General features: G+C 54.4%; 1 protein-coding gene across 1 annotated transcript; it reads right to left on the reverse strand.

The window, feature by feature from the left end:
• Positions 1–675: 675 nt before the first annotated feature.
• LOC104063945 (1-phosphatidylinositol 4,5-bisphosphate phosphodiesterase gamma-1-like) lies at positions 676–22,677 on the reverse strand. Its single transcript, XM_009566226.2, has 32 exons — positions 21,786–22,677; positions 15,057–15,206; positions 14,860–14,953; positions 14,692–14,739; positions 13,989–14,073; positions 13,800–13,880; positions 13,674–13,708; positions 12,785–12,857; positions 12,576–12,677; positions 12,378–12,496; positions 12,135–12,220; positions 11,828–11,948; positions 11,560–11,728; positions 11,149–11,268; positions 10,861–10,968; positions 10,584–10,771; positions 10,148–10,348; positions 9,889–10,008; positions 8,481–8,664; positions 8,101–8,178; positions 6,977–7,080; positions 6,685–6,781; positions 4,992–5,058; positions 4,390–4,553; positions 4,171–4,267; positions 3,749–3,973; positions 3,295–3,443; positions 2,626–2,740; positions 2,227–2,388; positions 1,936–2,024; positions 1,628–1,812; positions 676–1,550 (listed from the first exon to the last, which is right to left on the reverse strand). The coding sequence occupies exons 1-32, from the start codon at positions 22,003–22,005 to the stop codon at positions 1,499–1,501; spliced, it is 3,888 nt and encodes a 1,295-aa protein (XP_009564521.1). The 5' UTR covers positions 22,006–22,677; the 3' UTR covers positions 676–1,498.
• Positions 22,678–23,681: the final 1,004 nt, after the last annotated feature.

Raw genomic sequence — 23,681 nt, forward strand, 5'->3', positions numbered from 1 at the left:
TATGGCCCTGTGTCTCCATGTCCCTGTGTCCCCTTGTGTCCCCATGGCCTTATTTCCCCATAGCCCTGTGTCACCATAGCTCTCTGTCCTCGTGTCCTCAAAGCCTCATGGCCCCATGTCATCACAGCCCAGTGTCCCTGTGTCCTCATAGCCCAGTGTTCTCATGGCCCTGTGCCCCCAGAGCCCCGCATCCCCAGAGCCATGGGTCCTCATGACCCAATGTCCTGTTAGCTCTCTGTTGCTATTGCCCTCTGTCCCCATAGCTGTGTCCCCATAGACCTGTATCCCCATCACCCTTTGTCCTCATCACCGTGTATCCTCCATTCCCACAGCACTGTGCGCATTGTCCCCATGTCTCCCTGGCCCTATGCCCTATGTCCCATGTCCCCTCCCTGGTGGCCCTGCTTACCTCAACACAGACATTTCAGCTGCCAAACCATATGTCACCCAGTGTCTCCACTGCTGCTGGGACACATCATGGGGACAAGGGTGACATAAAAAGCTCAGGAGGTCCAGGGCCACCAAGCCACCACCCTGGGGACATTGGTGATGGGGACAGAGCCGGGGGCGACCAGACCACGGCCACGGGGTATAAATATTGGCTAAATAGATTTATTTTCATACAAAGAATACACAGATTCCCCTGCCCCACCCCCCAGAACACCCCAACCCCAGGGGACACTCCGAGATGTCCCCATCAGCTGCCACCTCCATTGGCAGGATTCATCCCCATTCCCAGGGTTTGGTGGCAATGCTGGAGTCACCTTGGGGACAGAGATGTGTAGTGGCCCCATCACTGGCCGCCCTGCCCCACAGGGCACCTCCGAACATGGTCTCTGGCTTCCTTGTGCCCATCTCAAGGGTATCTCGGGACCTTTTGGTGTCCCCCTGTGTCCTAATACTGGTGCAGCCCCCACCCCCTGCGCCTTATGTACACGCTGGATAAAAGAAGAAAATACAGATATTTATAGTGAGGGGGACAAAATGTCCCCTCAAGTGTCCCCTGTGTCCCCATTGTAGTGCCTCACTGCCAACCACTCCTGTCCCCTGGCCACACTGCGGAGGTGGCAGGACAAGGGGTGGTGGGTTCTGCCCCATTCTAGGCTGGTTGGAGACCTTTCTGGTGTCTCAGTTTCCCCATTGGTTGTGAGGCTCATTGCCCCACCTCACCATGGGGTGATGGGACAAGGAGGATGTGGGGTGAAAAGGAGCTGTGGTAGCCATCTCACAGAGACAGGGATGTGGCCACCAGCCCTAGGGGACATAGGATGAAGCTGGAGGCAGCTGGGATTTACACCAGAGCATCCTGCCTCCCACCTCACCCCGATGGAGAGATATTGAGCTACTCGAAGTCCCCTTTTGTCCCCAAATTTGTCACCCCATCCATCTCCAGGCATGAGGGAGGGTGTCCAGATCTGGCTGCCCCACCTCCTCTTGCAGCAGAAGAGGAGGTGCCAGGGGGGTCCACAGCGTGCTGACAGGCTTTTGTCCATCCAGCTCAGCTGCGTTTGGTGACCATTTGCCGGTCCCTCTTCTTCTTCTCCATCAACCTGGCGGAGAGCAAGGTAGTGGCCTTAGGAACCCCCCTGAAAGGGACCTCCTGAAGGCACAGAGAGGGGACACTCACTTGCGGTTGCGGACTTCAGTAAGCTCCATGAGCCGCTCCTGGGCTGCCCGTAACTCATCAAGGCGCTGCTGGTAGCGGGAGTCGCAGCCGTTGGTGCGCTCATAGCTGGAGACCTGGCTGGAGAGCTCGCTGGCACGGTCCCGTAGTTGCTGGATGGACGAGTAGAGGTTCTCCTCATCTTCCTCCTGCTCCGACACAAAGGTATGAGACTAGTGGGGTGGACACGACACTCCAGGGTGAACTTTTTGGCCTTGCTCTGGCTGGGGAAACTGAGGCGCGGGGTTCCTCAGGATGCCTGGGCCACTTGCCTTGGCATTGATGATCTCAATGTGGATGAGGAGAGAAGCGAGCTCCAGGTCCTCGGTGTAGCTGTTCTTCAACGGCACCGACCGGTAGCCTGGACACAACACCATAACATGAGCTCAGGCCCCTGGCAGGGTTTGAGCCCCTCACCATGGCCAGATCCCCAAGGAGATGACAATGATGGTGATGATGATTGCACAAGGGTTGGACTAGATGACCTTTAAAGGTCCCTTCCAACCCAAACCATTCTATGTTTTTATGATATGATGATGATGGTGAGGATGGAGGGACCAAACCTGTTTTGAGGCCCTTGACGGGGAAGGTAGCTTGTGCCAAGAAGTTTGGGTCGCTGAACATGTCCTCCTCGTACACCACAAAGCGGAGGAAGGCGAACTCAGGGTTGTTGATGTCAAAGACGAACTGCTTGAAGAGCCAGACAGGGTTGAAGCCGTTGTCGGCTGGGGACCGAGGAGAGAGTAGGGAAGGTCAGAGCAGGGATGGACACATGGACATCACTAGCATGGCACCAGCATGGTAGTGGCAGATGCTTGTTCTCTTCGCTCCTCCATGAAACCCAGACCCATCACCACATGTCCAAGAGGACCCCAAAGAGAACAGATAAAGTTGTCCTGGCATCCCTGTGTGTTGCCAGGGCACAGAGGCCGGGTGGGAACACCAGCCACACAGTTCCTCACCTACAACATCTGTCTTGTTCTTGCTGTTGTCGTACTCGGAGCCGCACACCTCCACCTCCACAAAGGGACACACGATGCTCCTCCCATTCTTGGGTAGGTGCCGGGCACCAAGGATCTGCAGGAGGAAGAGGAGAGTGAGGTTTGGCTACATCAGACGAGGAAGGACCCTTGGGGCAAGTCCATGGCTTGGCCATTTTCAAGCTCAAATATTCACGATAGAATCATGGAAGTCATTGAGTGGTTTGGGTTGGAAGAGATATTTAACAGTCATCTACTCCAACTCACATGGAATGAGCGGGGACATCTTCAACCAGATCAGGTTGCTGAGAGCCCTGTCCAACCTGACCTTGAATGTTTCCAGGGATACGACAGGTACCACCTCTCTGGAAACCCTGGTCCTGTGTTTGACCACCCTTAGTGTAAACAAATTTGGGTGTTTCAGGCTTGCCAAAAACTTCTTGGCCATAATTAGCCACACCACACCTTTTTTATAACCTTGGACCAGCCTGACCAACAAACTGAGGAGATCAAAGTGGTAATGGTCTCCATGAAGAAAGCATGGGACTTAAATATGTGAAAATCACTCCCAGTTGACCCAAAATCAAGAAGCAAGTCCCCATCTTGATGGTGACCACCTCAGGGTGGTCTTTGCTGTCCTCGCTCACTTGCCTGCAGCTGGACCGTGATGGGCTCCACAATCTTCAGGCTGTTCTTGTCAAAGGGGTCGAACGTCTCGTCCCTCATGATGTCAGGCTGTAGGACATAGCCGCTGCGGCCACCAAGCATGAAGAGCGCCTGATTTAGCTGCATTGGCTTGTCTGTGGCCAAGAGGACAGAGCAGGTCTGAGCTGTGAGGCTCAGGAGTCCCTGAGGTCCCCAGGCAGCAGATCTTTTGTTGGACCTCCCTGGCTAAGAACCCCCAACCCTGGCTGGAGCGCAGCTGGATTTTGCATAAAGCATCCAAGAACTGTATGGAGGTGTCTCCATCAGGATGAGAACAGCAGTTGGAGAGATCATCCAAACCACCTCCAGGAAGAGGACCCAGGGCAGAGCCACCAGGGACAGGGATTTTGGAGTGACCTGTGGGGATAAGCCCAGCAGCAACCCCAGGAGTAGGATTTACCAGGCGTCTGGAAGTTGAGGGCCACCAGCTGGCTGCCACAGATCCACATGGGCAATGGGTCATAGTTCGAGGAGTCCAGGCGCTGCCCTTTGGGGTAGATGCGGCTGAGCTGGCGCCGGTTGTACTGCAGGAACTTCTTCCCCTTGCTGCGGTTGGCGTACTTCTCTGCCTTGGTCTCCGGGAAGGAGGACATGTCCCGGTAACACGCCTTGTCTGTGCCGATCTCTGAAAGCACCAAGGTGGCCATCAGTGGAAGATGTTTTTGGACTTTGATGTTTTGGACTTAATGATCTCAAAGACGTTTTCCAACCTAGTGATTCTATGACACTGGATTCTCTGGGGTTTGGCCTATCATGACCGCTTGGTTCTCCCACCCATCTCTTCCCATGCTCAGTCCATCATCCCCCTTCTCCAGCTCTTACTGTCCTCATCGAATGGCACCGGGCGACAATACACAACCAGCTCAGAGAGCTCCAGCGCAATCTTCTTCCTCCGCTCCATGATCTTTCCCTCTTGCATCTGCACAAGGGAAAACAGGAACTGAAAGTCTACCCTCAGCCTCCTCCTTTGGAGATGCTGGACATGATCAGCTGGACAATGGGACCACCCACCCCCATCCACTGTGCCCTGGTGCCCCTCACCCTGGCGTCGGCGTTCTGTGTGGCCTCTCGGATCTTGGCCACCCACTCACTGAGCTCCTCCTGTGTGTCAGCGGCCACGTCCAGCGATTGGGCTGCGTGGGACATCTGCTGGGAATGGATGGTGAAGACAAATGGTTTGGAGCTCCTCCCGTCTTTGGAGATAACTATAAGGACATCAGAGGGGGGCTTTACTCGAAGACATTCCCAATGGATGGCTCTGTGGAGCAAACGAAACCTCAGCAGTCCCACTCCCTGGCCCCCACCAAACCCCCCGGCACCCCAGAAAATGTTGAGGTCCTCCTCATGTGAGGGTCTCATTTTTCTAATGAATGGTTTCAACTTTCCATGCTGAAACACATTTTCCTTTCAGCCCCTGAACCATCCAGACCTCCAAAAACTTCTGAATCCACCCAAAATTAACCAGATCCCTCAGAACCCAATCTTGCATTGCTCCCCAACACGTTGGGCCAAACACGAACCCAGCTGGAAGTTGTGTGATGAGTTTGGGGAGCCTCAGCTCATGATATTGAGCTTCAGGGCTGGGTCCACATCATCCCCATAAGTTCCCAGAGCTGTGGTGGCGATGTGGTGGGGACACTCACCAACGTGGCAGGATGGGACATCAATGAAGCCTTTCAAGAAATTCCCCAAGGGGCTGTTTTCCGATGACTGGAAGAGAAGAAGGAAGAGGGGACAGTGAGAGGTTGGGTGTGAAGGGCTGAGCCCAGCGTCCACTCTGTTTAGCAACCTCCTTCCAGCCCTCCAAATCGGACAACTCCAAGCAAAAGGAGGGAAAAAACACCCTCTCAGCATGATCTGCTCCACGGCTGAGCATCACCAGCCTCCGGATAAGGGTCTGGGTTGGCACAGGGCTGAGAACATCTCCCAACCTCCAGATGAAGGTCCAGGCTGGAGCAGGACCATAAGCATCCTCCAGCCTCTGGATGAGGGTCTAGGCTGGAGCAGGACCATGAGAATCTACCAGCTTCCAGATAAGTGTCTGGGTTAGAGCAGGACCATGAGCATCTCCAGTCCTTTGGATAAGGGTCTGGGTTGGCATGGGGCGGACAACATCCTCCAGTGTCCAAATAAGGGTCTGGGCTGGAGCAGGACCATGACCATCCCCAATCTTTTGGATAAGGGTCTGGGTTGGCATGGGGTTGGGACTGTCCTCTGCCCTCTGGATAAGGGTCTGGAGCGGGACCATGAGCACACTTCAGCCTCTGGATAAGGCTGAAGCAGAACCATTAGCATCTCCAGTCCTCTGGATAAGGGTTTGGGTTTGCATGGGGGTCTGGGTTGGCATGGGGCGGACAACATCTCCAGTCCTCTGGATTAGCATCTCCAGTCCTCTGGATAAGGGTTTGGGTTTGCATGGGGCTGAGAACATCACTCAGCCTCCAAACAAGAGCCCAGACTGGAGCAGGACCATAAGCATCCACAAGCTTCCAGGTAAGTGCTTGGTTAGGACCATGAGCATCCACCCAGCTCCAGATAAGGGTCTGGGTTGGCCTGAGGTTGAGAACATCTCTCAACCTCCAGATGAAAGTCCAGACTGGAGCAGGACCATGAGCATCTACAGTCCTCTGGATAAGGGTCTGTGTTGGCACAGGGTTGGGACCATCCCCCAGCTTCTGGATAAGGGTCCAGGCTGGAGCAGGACCATGAGCATCCTCCAGCCTCTGGATAAGGGTCCAGGCTGGAGCAGGACCATGAGCATCCCCCAGCCTCTGGATAAGGGTCCAGGCTGGAGCAGGACCATGAGCATCCCCCAGCCTCTGGATAAGGGTCCAGGCTGGAGCAGGTACATGAGCATCCTCCAGCCTCTGCATAAGGGTCCAGGCTGGAGCAGGACCATGAGCATCCTTCAGCCTCCAGATGAGGTTCTGGGCTGAAGCAGAACTATCAGCGTCCTGCAACCTCTGGGTGACGGTCTGGCCTGGAGCAGGACCATGACCATTCTCCAGCCTCTGGATAAGGGTCCAGGCTGGAGCAGGACCATGAGCATCCTTCAGCCTCCAGATGAGGTTCTGGGCTGAAGCAGAACTATCAGCGTCCTGCAACCTCTGGGTGACGGTCTGGGCTGGAGCAGGACCATGAGCATCCTTCAGCCTCCAGATGAGGTTCTGGGCTGAAGCAGAACTATCAGCGTCCTGCAACCTCTGGGTGACGGTCTGGGCTGGAGCAGGACCATGACCATTCTCCAGCCTCTGGAGGAGGATCTGGGCTGACACAAGGCTGGAAGCATCTGAGACAGCCTTGGTGTGGCTGAGTATGTGGGGACAGGACACTCACAGCCTCATCCTGCTCCTGCGCTTGGGCACTGACGATCTCCTCCACGTAGTTGGCTGGGAACCACAGTTGCTTTTTGCCCCCGTAGTCCCCTCGCCACCTGCAAGGGGTGAGAGGATCAAGGCAAGTGGATCGATCTGGGTGGGGACAGGGATGTCCATGCTGCATGCAATGTTGGGAAGTGGTTGGAGAAGGGGTGGAGGGACAGAAAAGGAGGCAGTTAAAACGCAGCATGGGACAACCTGAGGTGTCCTCTCCATCCAACCCATGGTGATGCCAACCCAACCGCCCTCACCAGCCGCCGTCCTGCTTGTCAACGTTGTGGATGATGGCCTGCTTGCAGAATGACAGCTCGTCCTCCCGCTGTGCTTTGTAGTCGTAGAGAGCCTTCACTGTGCACTGGAGCACCAAGAAGAACACGTGTCACCACCCAGTGCCCTACTCAGTCCTACTTCTCAAGGCCCCATGGTGGAGTAAGGGGGTTCCTGAGGGTCCAACACCCCAAATGATGCCCCACATAGCCCATGAAACATGTTAGAGGGGAAAGGAGGTTTGAAGGCACCCAATGGTCCTGTAGGACCACCACATTCAGCACAAAGTGGGTTCCCCTTCTGTTTTCCTGAGTGTTTTCTCCTGGTGCTGAAGGGGTTAATCTTCTGATAGTCCCACATTCCCTGGAATGAGGGTTGGGGGTTGGGTTAAGCTTTCCTCCATGTGGTCTTTGTCTGAGAACTGCTCTGCTGCAAAAGGGCCTTTAGGACACAGCAGCTTTGGACCATGGGATTGTAGGATCACAGAGAAGGAACCCTGGGACTCCAGTACTGCATCTTCCAAGGTCAGCTCCAAGACCAGCCTGGTCCCCAAAACCTCTGAGGATAAAGATTAGGTGAGCTCCAAGAACAGCTCAGTCCCAAACACCTCCAAGGATGGAGACTGGGTCAAATCTGAGATGAGCTTGGTCCCACAAACCTCTGAGGATGGAGACTGGGCCAGCTCTGAAGCCACCTGGGTCAGCTCAAGACCGACCTGGTCCCATGAATCTCTGAGGATGGAGACTGCACCACCTAGGAATTGGCCCTAAACCTGCTTTTTTGAGGTTCCTCAGAACACAGAGATCCTCACTGTTGGAGCAAACTTGTGCCAGGTTCTTGCTCCAGGCTGGGCTTTCTCCAGACCTTGCCCACCATGGTGTTATGATCCTCTTGCTGGAACTCAGATTGTCTCCAAGTGATGGGGAGATGGAAAAGGTCCCATCAACTCCAGCATCACTTGAGGGTCAGAAAAATGCAGGAAAACATCAGCCCTTCTCAAGTCAGTGGTGGGAGATGTGGTGGGTCTGAGGGGGCACTGCCCAGGAGCTCCTAGAATTGCCATGTCCCACCACTCTCTGCCTCCCAGGAACATCAGCTCGGCCCTTACCCTGGCCATTGGCATCTTGTTGGCCTCTACGTAGAAGTGGGGGGTCCGCACCTCATACAGGGCTCCATAGTCCAGTTCCTGCAAGGAAAGACTTCTGAGTGGGTTATCTGGATGCAGGTGGAGGCTACAAAGAGATGTGGTGGGAGCTGGGCCGTCACGTGTGATCCAGAGGATGTTGGGAGAGACCTTATATCCCTTTGCAGCACATTGTAAGGGAATTATGGTGGAGTTACAACCATGGGCAATGGATGTAGAGCAAACTTGGCCAGTACCGGTTGGGCTGGAGGACACCTTCCCACCATGGTGGACTGGGGATGGGGTTTGGGTATTCATGGCACAGAGTCCCCATCCCCACTACCCCTACTGCCAGGAACACTCACGGTGGTGCCCATCTTCTCCAGGGTCTCCTCATTGATGGGGTAACGCAACTTCATCTTGCGGTAGAGTGGATGCTTCTCATAGTAGCTAACGAGGTCCACAAGGCTCTCAAACTCTGCTGAGCTGCCCAACATGAAGAGCCGACCTTCCTGCTGGATGCGGCAGTGCTTGATCTTCCCCTCTGCCCTAGGGTCAAGAGAGATGGCGGGGAGATACATGAGGGGTGGTGGGACCTTGGCTCCATGATGGGGATGGGCAGGAAATGATGCCCCAGTAGGGATGCAAGCACTCTGAGAATGTGGCTTTCTCATCAAAAGAACTAGGAGATCATCCCCGTGACAGCATAGTGTGTCCCACTGTGTCACCCTGCCACCCAGCATGGAGTCACAACAGACACAAGGTAGGCAGTTCTTGGCAGGTTACAAGTGGTGTCCCCAGGGCTCAGTGCTGGGCCCTGTTCTGTTCAACATCTTCATCCATGATCTGGATGAAGGGATTGGTGAACCCTTAGTAAGTTTGAAGATGACATGAAACTGGGAAGAAGTGCTGATCTGCTTGAGGGTGGGGAGGCTCCACGGAAGGACCTGGACAGGGTGGATCCATGGGCTGAGGCGAACGGGATGAGGTTTGCCAAGGCCAAGTGCTGAGTCCTACACCTGGGTCACAACACTCCTGTGCAGCTCCAGGCTTGGGTAAGAGTGGCTGGAAAGCTGCCTAGAGGAGAAGGACCTGGGGGTGTCGGTCAACAGCGGCTGAACATGAGCCAGCAGCAGCCCAGATGGCCAAGGTGGCCAACAGCATCCAGGCTTAGATCACCCATGGTGTGGCCAGCAGGACCAGGGAAGTGATTATGCCCTTGGACTCGGCATTGGTGAGGCCACACCTTGAATCCTGGGTTAAGTTTTGGGCTCCTCACTCCAAGAAGGACACTGAGGGTCTGGAGTGTGTCCAGAGAAGGGCGATGAAGCTGGTTAAGGGGCTGGAGAACAAGGGTTATGAGGAGCAGCTAAGGGAGCTGGGCTTGTTTAGCCTGAGGAAAAGGAGGCTGAGAGGAGACCTTATCACTGTCTACAACTCCCTGAAAGGAGGTTGTGGTGAGGTGAGTGTTGGTCTCTTCTCCCAAGTGATAGAACTAGAGGAAATGGCCTCAAGTTGCAGCAAGGCAAGCTCAGACTGGATGTTACAACAGATCTCTTCACTGCAAGGGTTATCAAGCACTGGCAGAGGCTGCCCAGGGAGTCCAGAGGTGGTGGAGTTCCCATCCCTGGAGGTGTTTGAAAGCTGGGGAGATGAACTACTTAGGTATCTGGTTTAGTGGTGGACAGGTGCGGTTGGTCTTGATGATCTCAAAGGTCTTTTCCAACCTAGCGATTCTATGATTCTAAATGTGGCCACTGTGACCACACTCACCGGAAAGAGATGGCGTAGGAGTTGGGTTCACTGCGCTTGCGCACTAGGAAGGCTCCATCCCGCGGGACCCGCATCAACATATGCTCGGCTTGCAGGCGTGTCAAGCTGGCATGATACCACCTGGCCAGACAAAGAACAGAGACGGTGAGCTGGTGTTGGCATCCATGTGCCCCAGGAGGCACCCAAGACCTGACACCAGGGATGGAGGAGGCTGGTGGACCCAGGGAGCCAAGGGGATGGAGATGGGGACCATCCTCACTCTTTGCTTTCATGGGCATTGGGTTGGGGGACGGGGTCGGTGAGGCGCATCTCAAACTCGTTGCAGCGGAGCGGCACCTCACGGTAGTGGCAAATGAGGCTGTAGAGGCTGTCGAAGACCAGGTTGTCTGTCAGGTAGAACTTGGTGGCGCCTGCCTCCTGCCTCGAGTGGATCCGGCAGTGCTGCACCCGGCTGGACCTCCTGCCACAGAGGATGGAAGAAGACACATGTCAATTGAGAAGACAATTGAGTCAATTGAGGTTCATGTCCCCACCATCCCACACTCGGCGATCTATGTGCCATGCAAAAAGGTGACGTTTCTCCCCAAAACTTCCTTCCAGCCACCAAACTAGGGATCAGCTGGACTTGATGGGTGGTGGGACATCCAGACTGCCTCAGGGAAGGTGGGATCCTGTCTTCTTGCTGGGGCTCCTACCAGAAGGAGAGGGTGTAGTCACCCACGAAGGTCTCGCTCTCGCGCACCAGGAAGGTGCCGTCCTTGCCACCTGTCTCGGTGCAGTACTCGTGCAGCAGCTTCTCAGCAATCTGCCGTCCATCGCGGCCACCTCCCAGCTTCCCATGGAACCACTTCTCTGTGAAGTGCAGCTCGTTGTTGTTGAACTCCTGCAAGTTCATCCCAAAATATGAGAGATGTCCTGGGATTAACATCCACCCCACCACCACCTCATGGGCGCATCCTGCTCCACACACACCTCCTTCTGCTCCACTTCTTCCTCATCCTCATTGAACTGGTAGCGGGATGTCTCCTCCGAGTAGTAGATCTTGTTGCTCGTTAGGACAAAATAATGGGGGCTCCATGTCTAGGAAGGAAGAGCATTACCAAGGTGGGCAGGATGTTGGAATGCGGCCTGCCCCTGCTCCATCCCTCCACGGCATTACAATGGTCTAGGAAGAGTCCCTGCCCAACCCAAACTCGGACATTAAACCCATCCAACAGACCCTGCTAGGCCTCCAGCCACCAGTGGTAAGGAGATCCTTACGTGGTCGATGGGGTCTTCGAGGTAGAGGATACCATTCTTGATAGAGTTGCTTATGTCATTCTCTGAGTAACTGGCAGTGGAGACCTCCTCATACAGGTTTCCTTCGACCAGTTTCTTGTGCTGGGGATAGGCCAGACAGAGGAGTTCAGTGATGGGTATGGTGCCCCATTATGCTGAGCTCCCAGCCCTCAAACCATGCTTGGGTTCCTACAGGTCCCCCTCCACCACCTCTTGCCCCCCTTGACAGTTCCTTGCAGTAGGATGTCTCTCTGATGTCCTACTGCAGGTGCACAATAAGGTATTGCTTTCATATCCCAAGATCTGGGATAATCACCATACAACCCAACACAACCCAATGTGGTCCTTGTTCCTTCAACAAAGAAGGGCTTTGGGGTTCTGCCCTCCCCACACCTTGATTAGGATCTTCTTCTTGAGTTGGGTGGGTGAGGGTAGCTCATCAGCATTGATGTCCACGGGCTTGGTGAGTAGCATATCCCCAAAGACCTTCTTGAAGTGGGAGGCCATGTTCCTCTGCTGGACGATGCTGCAGTGGTCTTCAATTGAGAGGATGATGGGGAACCTGGAAGAAGCAGGTGGGAATGGTGGCTTGGGATGAAGGAGGAGGAAAGTTTGCTTGCCTGGCTGAGAAGTGGTGGGTCATTGGGTGGCTGGGACTTACTCAGAGGTGACAAATGCGTGCTCCTTGATGGTGTGCAGCACATCCAGGAACTTGATCTTGGAGGTGAGCGTGTGGCCATGGTAGATGATAGGGAGATCATCTGGGCCATCCCAGCAATCCACTAGATGGGGAGACACCTCAGTTAAGACACAATGATCATCAACTGTGCACTGTTTTCAAGCTCCCAAAGGACATGGAAGATCCCTCCCACCCTGGTGCCATGGGATAGGTACACAGGATGGTCATCTGATGGGACAACGGGTGTTGTGAGGGGCTCAGCATCTCACAATGGTGCCGAGGGACTCACACTCAATGCAGCGGCAGCCCATGCGCAGGCAACGGGCGTACGCCTCCAGGGAGGACTCGCTGGAGAACTGGTCGCCTGTCAGGTACCTGCAGAGAACAAGAACAACCATCAATGGCCAGGGTTGCCCCAGCTAGGTGATGGGTTTATAGAATCATAGAATCCCTAGTTGGAAAAGACCTTTGGACTCATCAAGTCCAACCAATGCTGAAGGAGGTCTCCGAGGAGAGCCAAACCTGTCCTTACGTGTTGTGGGAGGAGGAGATCCAGTACTGGGACAGAGGGTGGTTCATCTCCTCTGGCACCACACGTTCATACTTCGCATCCATCACCATGTTCTCCTTGGAGAAGAGGTACGTGAGAAACTAGAGGGGAAGCAGAAAGGTCAGAGCCTGCCCGGGCTGGCGAGACACCTCTGGGTGCGTGTCACGTGGGGCCACCCACCTCGTCCAGCTGGAAGGAGGGATCTGCTGCCTCACTGGAGCCTTCCTTGAGGTAGGTGCACATATAGTCCCGCACCATGCCCACATCGCTGGCCCAGGATTCCTGGAAGGAATTCAGGATTTACAGGAGGAACCAAGCTGGGGCATCCCATGGGGGTCTCCTAGGTTGTGGATGAGAGGGATGCCACAGCGGTTTCTAAGGGCACCCACCTTCTGGTCATGCAGCAGGAACTTCTGGAAGTCATAAAGGGAGACTTGGCACAGCTCAGGGCGGTCCACGTTCCTGGGACATGGAGCGGCCATCAGTGAGGATTGGGAGCAGGAGTTGGGGTAGACCCCATGGAGGAGTCGAGACCACCAGCGTTCACCTGCAGCTCAGCCCCCCTGGTGCCTCCCACTCCTGCCCTACTCCAAGGCAAGGGACTTGAGGAAAGCACAGGCCATGGAGGTGCAAGGGGCACCTCAAGATGTTGGGTGCCCACTTCCATCCTTGCTCCCATCTCCACACCCAATTCTACTCATCCCTGCTCTCACTCCTGTTCTCATCCCCTCTCCCATCCTGCTTTCATCCATGCTTCGATTCATGCCCCCACCCCCACTTCCATCCCTGCTCTGATCCTCACTTTCATCCTTGCTTCCATCTCCGCTCCCATCCCTACTTAGCCCTGCTCCCATCCTCTCTCTCATCCTGGTCCCATCCTTGTTCACATCTCCACTTCCATCCCTTCTCTGGTCTTAGTTTCCACCTCCACTTCTAACCCCACTTCCATCCTTGTTCACATCTCCACTCCCATCCCTCCTCATCCCGGCTCTCACCTCTGCTCACCTGTGCTCCCGTCCCTGCTCATCTCCACCCCATCCCTTCTCCTATCCTTGCTCCCATCACCACTCATCCCCCTACCATCACTGACCCCATTCCTGCTCCATCCCCATCCCACCCTTGCCATTCCCACCATCACCTCCACCCCAAGCCCGCTCCAACACTGGGAGATGCTCCAGGTCCATGTACACCACCAGGACCTTCTGCTCTCCCCACCCAATGGATCCAAACCTTGGAGGCTTGGCCAGGATGGAAGCCACTGGGCTCTTGGACACTCACCGCAAGGGGAAAGAGAGCTCCAGCTGCTCGATGATCTGCAAGGCAAAGGAGGACATCAGGATGAGCTGACCAGGGATGCACCACACTGGGCAGGAGATGCTTAGGAGGACAAGCCATGGCTCTTACCGACTTCTGCGCATCAAACATCAGGTTTTTGTAGAACTGGATGAAGTGGGAGAAAGTCATCTCGTTCCTGGCTTCCACCTCCTGCCGGAGAGGGCGATGAATAAGAACAGAGCCACCCTACCAAAGCCAGTGGCACCAGGGCTTGAAGATTTTCTCCTCGCATGGTTGGGGTGCTCAGGGGGTTCTTACCACGAGCTTGTCCCGCAGGAACCTCATGTTGGGGACACGGTAGTTCACTTGGGGCAGCATGGCCTTCAGGTCCTTCACCGTGATGCTGAGGAGGATGAGACAGTGTAAGGGCACCAGATGGACCCCACAGAGGATGGAAGACCCCTATATGCATCTCAGCTCTCAACACTGAGGGGCCCATCCCAAACCTTGGTGCCAGTGTCATCTCTGACATGCGGCTCCCACTCCACCAGGCTGTTGAACCCCACAGTGTCACAGGACCTCTACTTACTCAGGTTCTAGCATGAGTGTGAGCAGAGGGTTGAGGAGCAGGAGCATGTCCAAGAAGCTGGCACTCTAAGCCATCATCCCATCTGAAGGTGATGCCCATCCCCATAACGATTTAAGTCCAAATTTACTTGATTTGGGGTTTCTCCTATCTTGTGGAGATGTTTATGGGCTACATTAATGGTCCAACCCCTTCTGGCACTGGTGGAAATGCAGCAGCGAGCATGGGGGCATCAAGGTCCAATGGGGAAAAAAAAGAGGGGACTTGTGCTTGAGTGATTTTGGGGTGTCTTCAAGAACCTCAAATAACCTGGTTCTACCTTGTCCCACAAATCCTGCTCCCACGCCTGGCTGAGCCTCCAGATTTTGGGGGGTACAGCCCTGTCCAGTTGAATCCAGAGACCAATTCCCACCACAGGACCATTCTAGTGCTCACCTGCCTTCCCGTGACCGGTCCATCCCATCAAACTGTTTCCTCAGCCACCTGGGAAGGAAAGGATGTACAAAGAGCACTCAGCCCCAGTGAGGACCAAGCCCAGGAGATTTTCATCTCCAAGGTCCCCAGATGGGGACCAGGAAATGGGATCCCCTGGCTCCTCCTCACCTCTCGATCTGCAGCGGGGTCTGGGCTTTCTGGGTGTCCACCACCAGCCAGTTGAGGCCCGTTATCCACAGGTTGATGTCCTCCTCACAGAAAGCTGGAAGAGGAGAGTGGTGAGGGTGGAATGGAGAGGATGGGATGATGGAGAAGGGATAAGAAGCTGAGGGTGGCTGGGAGGAGCAGGGGAGGAGCCCACTCACCGGCCACGCTGAGTGTCCGCAGCCTGAAGTCCATCCCGTAGAGGATGATGAAGCACATACTGAAGTCGAGCTTGCGAGCATCCTCGGGGTAACGCTCGAAGTCCCGTGAGTTCTTTCCCAGGCGAATCTCCTTGATCTCCCGAATGTCGACTGCAGGGAGAGAGGACATGGGACTGTCCTGAGCCACCCTGCTACTGTGGACCCACACATGGGGCTCAGGGAGGCTGTGGGATATGGGAATGCCAGAAGACCACATGTCCTCTGGAGAGCCTCATCCCCCAGGATGATGGGTCCCCATGGCATTGCCCATGGATGTGTGATGGGACTGTGGGTGCTGTGGCCATGTGTCCTCTAGGGAAATATGACCTTGCTGCTCTCCAATGATGTGTGATGGCATCACGGTTCCTTCAGGGTACTCTGTTCCCAGAATGTGGCAACCCCATGGCACTACTATGGTATCATGGGTGCCATGGTCATATGTCCTCCTGTGTCCACAGGACAGGGCATCCCTGCAGCATGGCTGCAGTTCTGTGACAACACTATGGCCATGTGTCCTTCAGCGACCTGTGTCCCTAAGATGAGGTGTCCCTGCAGGACTGCCCCCGGGTGTGTGATGGCACCCCACTCCTTTGTGTCCTCCAGGGACTCGTGTCCCCCGGAGGTGGTATTCCCACAGTGCCACCCACTGGTTTCATAGAATCATGGAATAGAATGGCTTGGGTTGGAAGGGACCTTAAAGCTCAACCAGTTCCACACCCCTGCCACGGTCAGGGACACCTCCCACCGGATCAAGTTGCTCAAAGCCCCATCCAACCTGGCCTTGAATATCTCCAAGGATGGGGCATCCACAACTTCCCTGGGGAACCTGGGCCACTGCCTCATCACCCTCAGTGTGAATAATTTCTTCCTAATGTCTAATCTAAATCTTCCCTCTTCCAATTGAAAGCCGTTCTCCCTTGTCCCATCACTCCATGCCCTTGGAAAAAGTCCCTCCTCAGCTTTCTTGTTCCTTCAGGAACTAGAAGACTACTATAAGGTCTCCCCAGAGCCAGAAAAGTCCTCTAAGACCATCAAGAACAACTTGTTTCCCAGCTTTGTGGGTGCCATGCATCCTCCAGGCTCATCCTGCTCCATGCCAACCAGGGGATCTCCAGCCACCTCTCCCCTGCCTTTTCCTCCCCAAGCTCTGGAGCAGGCTGAGCTCATCTTTTAATTGAAGCCATCTGCCTGAAGGTGGCAATTTGGAGCTCCAGCAGCCCGGACCGCAGGGCGTTTCTTTCCTGCTGTGCTGCTCTCTCATTATCTCGCTATATAAAGCCCTGCTGGCGGTGGGAGGGTTGGGTTTCCGGACTACAGTCTTCCTCACTGCTGCATCACCGGGGGACATTTCCAACCTCTGGTTTTGCCAAGTGGACACCACGAGCAGAAAGGTAACATGAAGAGATACTAATAAGATCCAAAGTTGTTCTTGATACCACCAGCATCACCTTTGGGCAGCTTTACCCTCTTGAGATTGAGCCACCGGCACCGGAAAGGGCTTTGTATGGCCAAGGGCAGCCGGACCACCACGTCGGGGTATTGTCCTGCTGAGGAAATGGGTCATTTCCCAGAGAAATTCCAGCCCGGTCATGTTTCCGATGTAGCGGTGGGGAAGGGTGCAGACGTGCAGCTGCCTCCGTGGAAACCTTCAGCTTAATCCAGAGGGGATAAAGCAAAGCCAAACACGGAGAGGACTAAGGGATGGAGGAGAAATTGGGCAAGAAAAGAGGTGAAGAGAAGTTTTTCTTGGTGGAAACACTCCAGAAAACATTGGAGGCTTCATCCAGCCTTCCCTCAGTAGATGATCACAAACCAGATTTCATAGACTGGGGTGGGATTTTAGCACAAGGGATACATGGGAGGTCTGCACTGCTGTGTCTTCTTTGTTTTGGGACCAGATCTCAAGAAATGAAACTCCATTTTCATTGATGCTGTAGACAGTGAGATTCGGGCCTTGAGCAGCCTGGTCTAGGAGGAGGTGTCCCCGCCATGGCATGGGGGTTGGAACTGGATGGTCTTTAAGGTTCCTTCCAACTCAAACCATCCCGTGATTCTAGGATTCTATGATTGAGAGCACCCTCAGCAAGTTTGCAGATGACACCAAGCTGAAGGGGGCAGTTGTCACACCAGAAGGATGAGATGTCATATAGAGGGACCCGGATAAGTTGGAGAAGTGGGGCTGTGTGAACCTCAGGAGGTTCAACAAGGCCAAATGCAAGGTCCTACTCCTGGGTTTGGGGCAATCTTTGGTTTAATACAGGACATGATTGAGAGCAGCCCTGAGGAGAAGGACTTGGAGTGCTGTTTGAGGAGAAGGTCAGCATGAGCTGGCAACATGAGCTCACAGCTCAGAAGGTCAACTGTGTCCTGGACTGCATCCAAAGCAGTGTGGCCAGCAGGGTGAGGGAGGGGAATCTGCCCCTCTACTCCACTCTGGTGAGACCCCACCTGAAGTCCTCTGTCCGGTTCTGGAATCCCCAGCATAAGAAGGATATGGAACTGTTGGGATGGGTCCAGAGGAGGCTTACAAAGATGATCTGAGGGCTGGAGGGCCTCTGCTCTGAGGACAGGCTGAGAGAGGTGGGGTTACTCAGACTGGAGAAGAGAAGGCTCCAGGAAGAATTGAAAGCGGCCTTCTGGTACCTGAAGGGACTCCAGAAAAGTTGGGAAAGGACTTTTTCCAAGGGCATAGAGTGGTAGGATGAGGAGGAATGACTTTAAATTGGAAGAGGGAAGATTTAGATAAGACATCAGGAAGAAATTCTTCTCTGTGAGGGTGGTGAGTCCCTTGCACAGGTTGCCCAGGGAAGTTGTGACTGCCCCATCCCTGGGGGTGTTCAAGGCCAGGTTGGATGAGCCTTTGAAAATCCTGATCCAGTGGGAGGTGTCCCTGCCCATGGCAGGGGGTTGGAACTGGATAATCTTTAGGATCATCCAAAGACTCAAAAGACTCATCCAACCTGGCCTTGAACACCTCCAGGGATGGGGCAGCCATTACTTCCCAGAGCTACTTCTGCCAGTGCCTCACCACCTTCAGTGTGAAGAATTTCTTCCCAATAACCTCATCTAAATCTTCCCCCTTCCAATTTAAAGCTGTTCCCCCGCGTCCCATCACTCCAGACTCTTGGAAAAAGTCCCTCCCCAGCTTTCCTGGAGCCCCTTCAGGTACTGGAAGCTGATAAAAGGTCTCCTTGGAGCTTTCTCTTCTGCAGGCTGAACAAGGCCAACTCTCTCAGCCTGTCCTCAGAGCAGAGGGGCTTCAGCCCTCAGATCATCTTCATGGCCTCCTCCGGACCCATTCCAACAGTTCCATCTCCTTCTTGTGTTGAGGATTCCAGAACTGGACACAGGACTCCAGGTGGGGTCTCACAAGAGCGGAGCAGAGGGGGAGAATCCCCTCCCTCACCCTGCTGGCCACGCTGCTTCTGATGCAGCCCAGGTCACGTTTGACCTTCTGAGCTGTGAACACACGTGGCCAGCTCATGTTGAGCTTCTCCTCCCCCAGCACCCCAAGTCCTTCTCCACAGGACAAACAGCCTGGGCTCATGAAGAGGTGGGGGAAGAGGGAGCTGCACGGGCTGTACAATGCAACGTGGCTGGTGGCTTCCTGGAAACCACATCTGCAGCGGATTTGCAGCAATCATGTCAGAACTATGTCTCCAAGCTCCTCCCTGCATTGTCTCAGGGGTCCCGGGTGATTAAAACACTCTGGAAGTCATTTCCAGCTGGGAAAATCCCTTTTCTTCTCTAATGTGCACTGAGAAGCTACTGCAAAGAAGGTTTTAAGACTAGGGCATGTGGGAAAATTATGTAGGACCAGGGACTGCCTGGTGGCTTTTAGGGATGCTGTGATCTTCAATGCATTGGGAGAAAAGCAAAGCAATGCAGCTGGAGGGAACGGTTGTGCTTGGAAAAAATGGAATGGTTTGGGTTGGAAGGGACCTTAAAGATCATCCACTTCCAACAGATGGGCAGGGCTACCTCACATCAGACCAGGCTGCTCAAGGCCCCATCCAACCTGGCCTTCAACACCTCCATCACTGGAGCCCATCCCGTTCCACGCCCCTGCCATGGGCAGGGACACCTCCTACTGGATCAGGTTGCTTCAAGTCCCATCCAAAGTGGCCTTGAACATCCCCAGGGATGGGGCATCCACAACTTCTCTGGGCAACCTGGGGTAGGGTCTCACCACCCTCATGGTGAAGAATTTCTTCCTAATGTCTCATTTAAATCTTCCCCCTTCCAACCTAAAGCCATTCCCCTTAATCCCACCACACCATGCCCTTGGAAAAAGTCCCTCGCCAGCTTTCTTGGTGCCCCTTCAGGTCCTGGAAGGCCACTGAATCCTGCTGGCTCAGTGACATGAGCCATGTCCCCTTGTGTTTTCCTCCATCCTTTCTTGTCAAGGGATACGAGGCAGCTCAGAGCTTCCTATATGTGGGAAACTGGGTGGCTAAAACCCATGAGCTCCTTGTCCTGCTGTGAAGCTGATTTCAACCTGAAATGAAAGGTTGGATGAGGCTTTGAGCAACCTGATCCAGTGGGAGGTGTCCCTGCCCAGGCGAGGGGGGTTGGAACTGTATGATCTTTAAGGTCCCTTCCAACCCAAACCAGTCTATGATTCTATGATTTCCTCCTGGTCCAGTGGCACTAAAGCCCATCTGGATTTTTCTCTTCCTGAAAGGTCCTACTTCTAATTATTTAGCTGGACATGTGATCCAAATTAGCTGTTGTGACCATAAATCACCCCTCCAAAATGGATCTGCCAAGCTGTTTCACCCCTATTTCATAGAATTATGGAATGGTTTGGGTTGGAAGGCTTCTTAAAGATCATCCAGATCCACCACTCTGCCACAAGCAGGGACACCTCCCACTCAACCAGGTTGCTCAAGGCTCCATCCAACCTGGCCTTCAACGCCTCCATCCCTGGAGCCCATCCAGTTCCACCCCCCTGCCATGGGCAGGGACACCTCCTTCTGGATCAGGTTGCTTCAAGCCCCAACCAACCTGGCCTTGAACATCCCCAGGGATGGGGCATCCATGAGTTCTCCTGGGCAACCTGGGACAGGGACTCATCATCAAGAAGAATTCCTTCCTAAGATCTCATCTCAATCTCCCTCTTTCAGATGAAAACCAGGTGAGATGTTATCCCCAAACCAGGTTCCTCACCATATGGGGCTGCAGGACGAGGTGATGGTGTGGTTGTGTCACCTCAATGCTCTGTTTTCATCCACTGGTTCTTCTTATCTCAATTTAAGGTGCAAGTATCGAGGTAATTAGCAACCAGGTAACAAGCACCAAGGTATGGAGTCCCACCAAAGCCTGGTGGTGGGACTACGCCTCAACAGCCTACCAGCCATTGGCGAATCCACAAGGAAGGGTGATTTTTACGGATGCTCCAATGGGAGCACCTCCTGTGCTGTACCCCAGTGCCACCAGTCCCAGCACCACCTGAACTTTGCATTGATGTCATTAACACACGTGGGGCGGAACCTAACTGACCATGTCCTCTCTGGGCTGCATGGGGCCACCACCACGCTCCACCCCACACTGTTGCCTGAGCACCCCATTTTGGGGTTAAAAGCACCATGAACAGGCAGGGTGGTGCCTTCCTCCTTCATCTCCTTGTCAGGGAGGGTGTGGAACCTCAGCATAAAATGGCAGTAGCTTGAGCCTCATGGTGAGTTATGGGCCAGGCGAGCCACGATGGAGGAGGTGAGGTCTCCTCAGCTCCTGCAGTTGGATCTCTAGGCATCCCATCATAGTGAGGTACCTCATCATGACAGGGTATCCCACAGCGTCTAGGCATACCGTTCTGGCCAGAGACCCCATCATGGTAGGACATCCCATTGCAGCTGAGCGCTCTACTGTGTCCAGATACCCTGCCATATCTGGGCAGCCCACGGTGGCCAGGCACCCCACCATGGTCAAGTATGTCACCATGTTTGAGAACCCACCATGGCCAGGTACCCTACTATTTCCAGGCATCCCACCACATCTGGACTCCCCACCATGACCAGACTACTCCATCGCACTGGGTATCCCACCACAGCCAGACACCTCACCATGGACAGGCTCTCCACTATGTCCACGCACTCCATCGCAGTGGGCACCCTACCATGGCCAGGCACCCCATGGTGGCCAACCACTGTGGCTGAGTATCTCGCTGCAGCCAGGCATCCCACCGCAACAGGACATCCCAATGAGGTAGGACACCCCATCATTGCCAGGCATGCCAAAGCCAGTCATCTCACCATGGTAGGGCATCCTGCCATGGCCAGGCACCCCACAACCAGGCACCCTACCATGATAGGACATTCCATGATGGCCAGACACCCTACAGGCACCCCACCATGATAAGACATACCACCACAACCAGGCACCCCACCATGATAGGACATCCCATCACAGCCAGGCACATCATCCCAGGCATTCCATCATGACCAAATACTCCATAGCCAGGCACCCCATCATAGTTGGACATCCCACTACAGCCAGGTAGAACACCCTAAGCATCCCACCACGAGTAGACGCCCCATAGCCAGGCACTCTGCTGTGGTAAGACATCCCACCACAGCCAGGTACACCACTCCAGGCATCCCACCATGGCCAGACACCCCACAACCAAGCACCCATCATGGTAGGACATCCCACCAGCACATCCCCAGCACCACTGCCACAGATACTCACTATCCCCCTCCACCTTCTCGGGTGTCCGGCTCCAGATGATCTGCCGGGTCTCCAACTTCACCTGGAAAGTCCTTCTCTCTGGCCTTTGGGACTTCTTCTGATAGAACAAGGTGAGGACGGTGCCCATCTCCAGGCAGCGGAGGATCCTGCCCATGTCCCCTGCCTCCATCCTGTTGTCCTCCAAAAAGCCATTGACGCTGTTGAGCCTGGCCACGGACATCTTCACTGCGTGGCCATCGCCTGGCAGAGCCACAGAGCTGAGGTTGTCTCATGCAGGAGAAAGGATGAACCCAAGAGCTGAAACCTCCACAGAGATTGTTTCTTCTTGCCTCAGGCGTGGGTTTCCTCTATGGTTGATGTCCCCTCTGCTGCACCAGGGTGACAGCGAGGAGGAAAAGGATGGGTTGGAGGTGACGGCGCTGTGACCTTCTTGCCAAGGCTGAATCCGACTCTGGTGTCGGCATCCAGTGGTGGTGGGAGAAGATGGGCAGCACAGGTGGCAATGGGTTTGCGGTTCAGAGCCGGGAAGGAGAAAAATCATCCGGCCACCACAGAGTGGGTGGTGAAAAGGTGAAAGGGCAAACCCAATGCCCCTCAAAACCCACCAAGTCACCCCAAAGCTGATAGTGGTGGAGATCCCACCCCGGCCTCCAAGCCAAGCGAGGCCGGGGTTGGAAGAGAGCTGTGATGAGGGGGTTGCCGAGGGGTGGTCGAGCAGCTCCGTGACCAGCAAAGTCCAAGTGGGGTGGGATACGGGATTGTTGGGGTGATGGTGGTGATGGGTGGGGAAGAAAAGAGAGGGTCCCACCAGCCGCCGGCAGCCTTGTCTTCTTCTCTCCTTAATTTCGGGCTGATGAAATGGACGCCCAGAGGAAACTGCAATCACACATGGCCGGAAAGAGATCAGAAAGGAATTTAAAAAAAAAAAAAAAATGCAGGATCTTGGAGAAAGGAAAATCCGAGCGAGGGAAAAACCGGCTGAGGGTGACATCTAGAGGAGCTCAGCATGGGCATCAGCTTTGTAGAGGTGCTCCAAGCCCCCGCTGCTGGCTGGGCGGGGGGGCACGTCAGGATGGGGTTGCCTGGTTGGGAAAGTGGTGGTTTGGGGAACAAGGGGTAAAGGAGAGGCTGAGAGAGATGGAGTGGAGAAGGTTTTGAGGAGACCTCAAAGCAGCCTTGCAGTCCTTAAAGGGGCTGCAGGAAAGGTGGGAGGGGCTCTTGATCAGTCAGGGCAGGGATAGAACGAGGGGGAATGGTTTTGAGGTGGAAAAGGGGAGATTTAAGTGAGATCTTACCAAGGAATTCTTCACGATGAGCGTGGGGAGACACTGGAAGAGTTGTGCTGAGAAGCTGTGGCTGCCCCATCCCTGGAGGTGTTCAAAGCCAGGTTGGATGGGGCTTTGAGCAACCTGATCCAGTGGGAACTGTCCCTGCCCATGGAGTTGGAACTGCATGGGCTTTGAGGTGCCTTCAAACCCAACCCATTCCATGGTTCTATGCTAAGGAAAGCAGCTGCTGTAGCTGTAACTCCTGGCTGTTCTCACTGCCACGATGGAAGTCACCAGAGTGACCATGAGTGAAGTCACTGCTGTTATGAGTTTTGTCCTGCCTTAAATATAGCAGAAGGAAGGGGTGGGGGGCAAAGTAGCAGCCAGAGAAAGGAGAAAAAGTCTGAGATAGCTGGGGTTATTCAGCCTGGAGAAAAGAAGGGTCTGGGGAGACCTTAGAGCATCTTCCACTACTTGGAGGGGGCTGATTAGAATGATGAAGAGAAACTTGTGACCAGGGCCTGAAGAGGTAAGACAAGGGACAACAGTATTAACTTGAAAGAGGGTGGGTTTATATAGGACACAAGGAAGAAATGTTTTATGATGAGGGTGGTAAGGCACTGGCCGA

The sequence above is a fragment of the Cuculus canorus genome, chromosome 2, assembly GCF_017976375.1.
Source record: "Cuculus canorus isolate bCucCan1 chromosome 2, bCucCan1.pri, whole genome shotgun sequence".
Classification (NCBI taxonomy): Eukaryota; Metazoa; Chordata; class Aves; order Cuculiformes; family Cuculidae; genus Cuculus; species Cuculus canorus.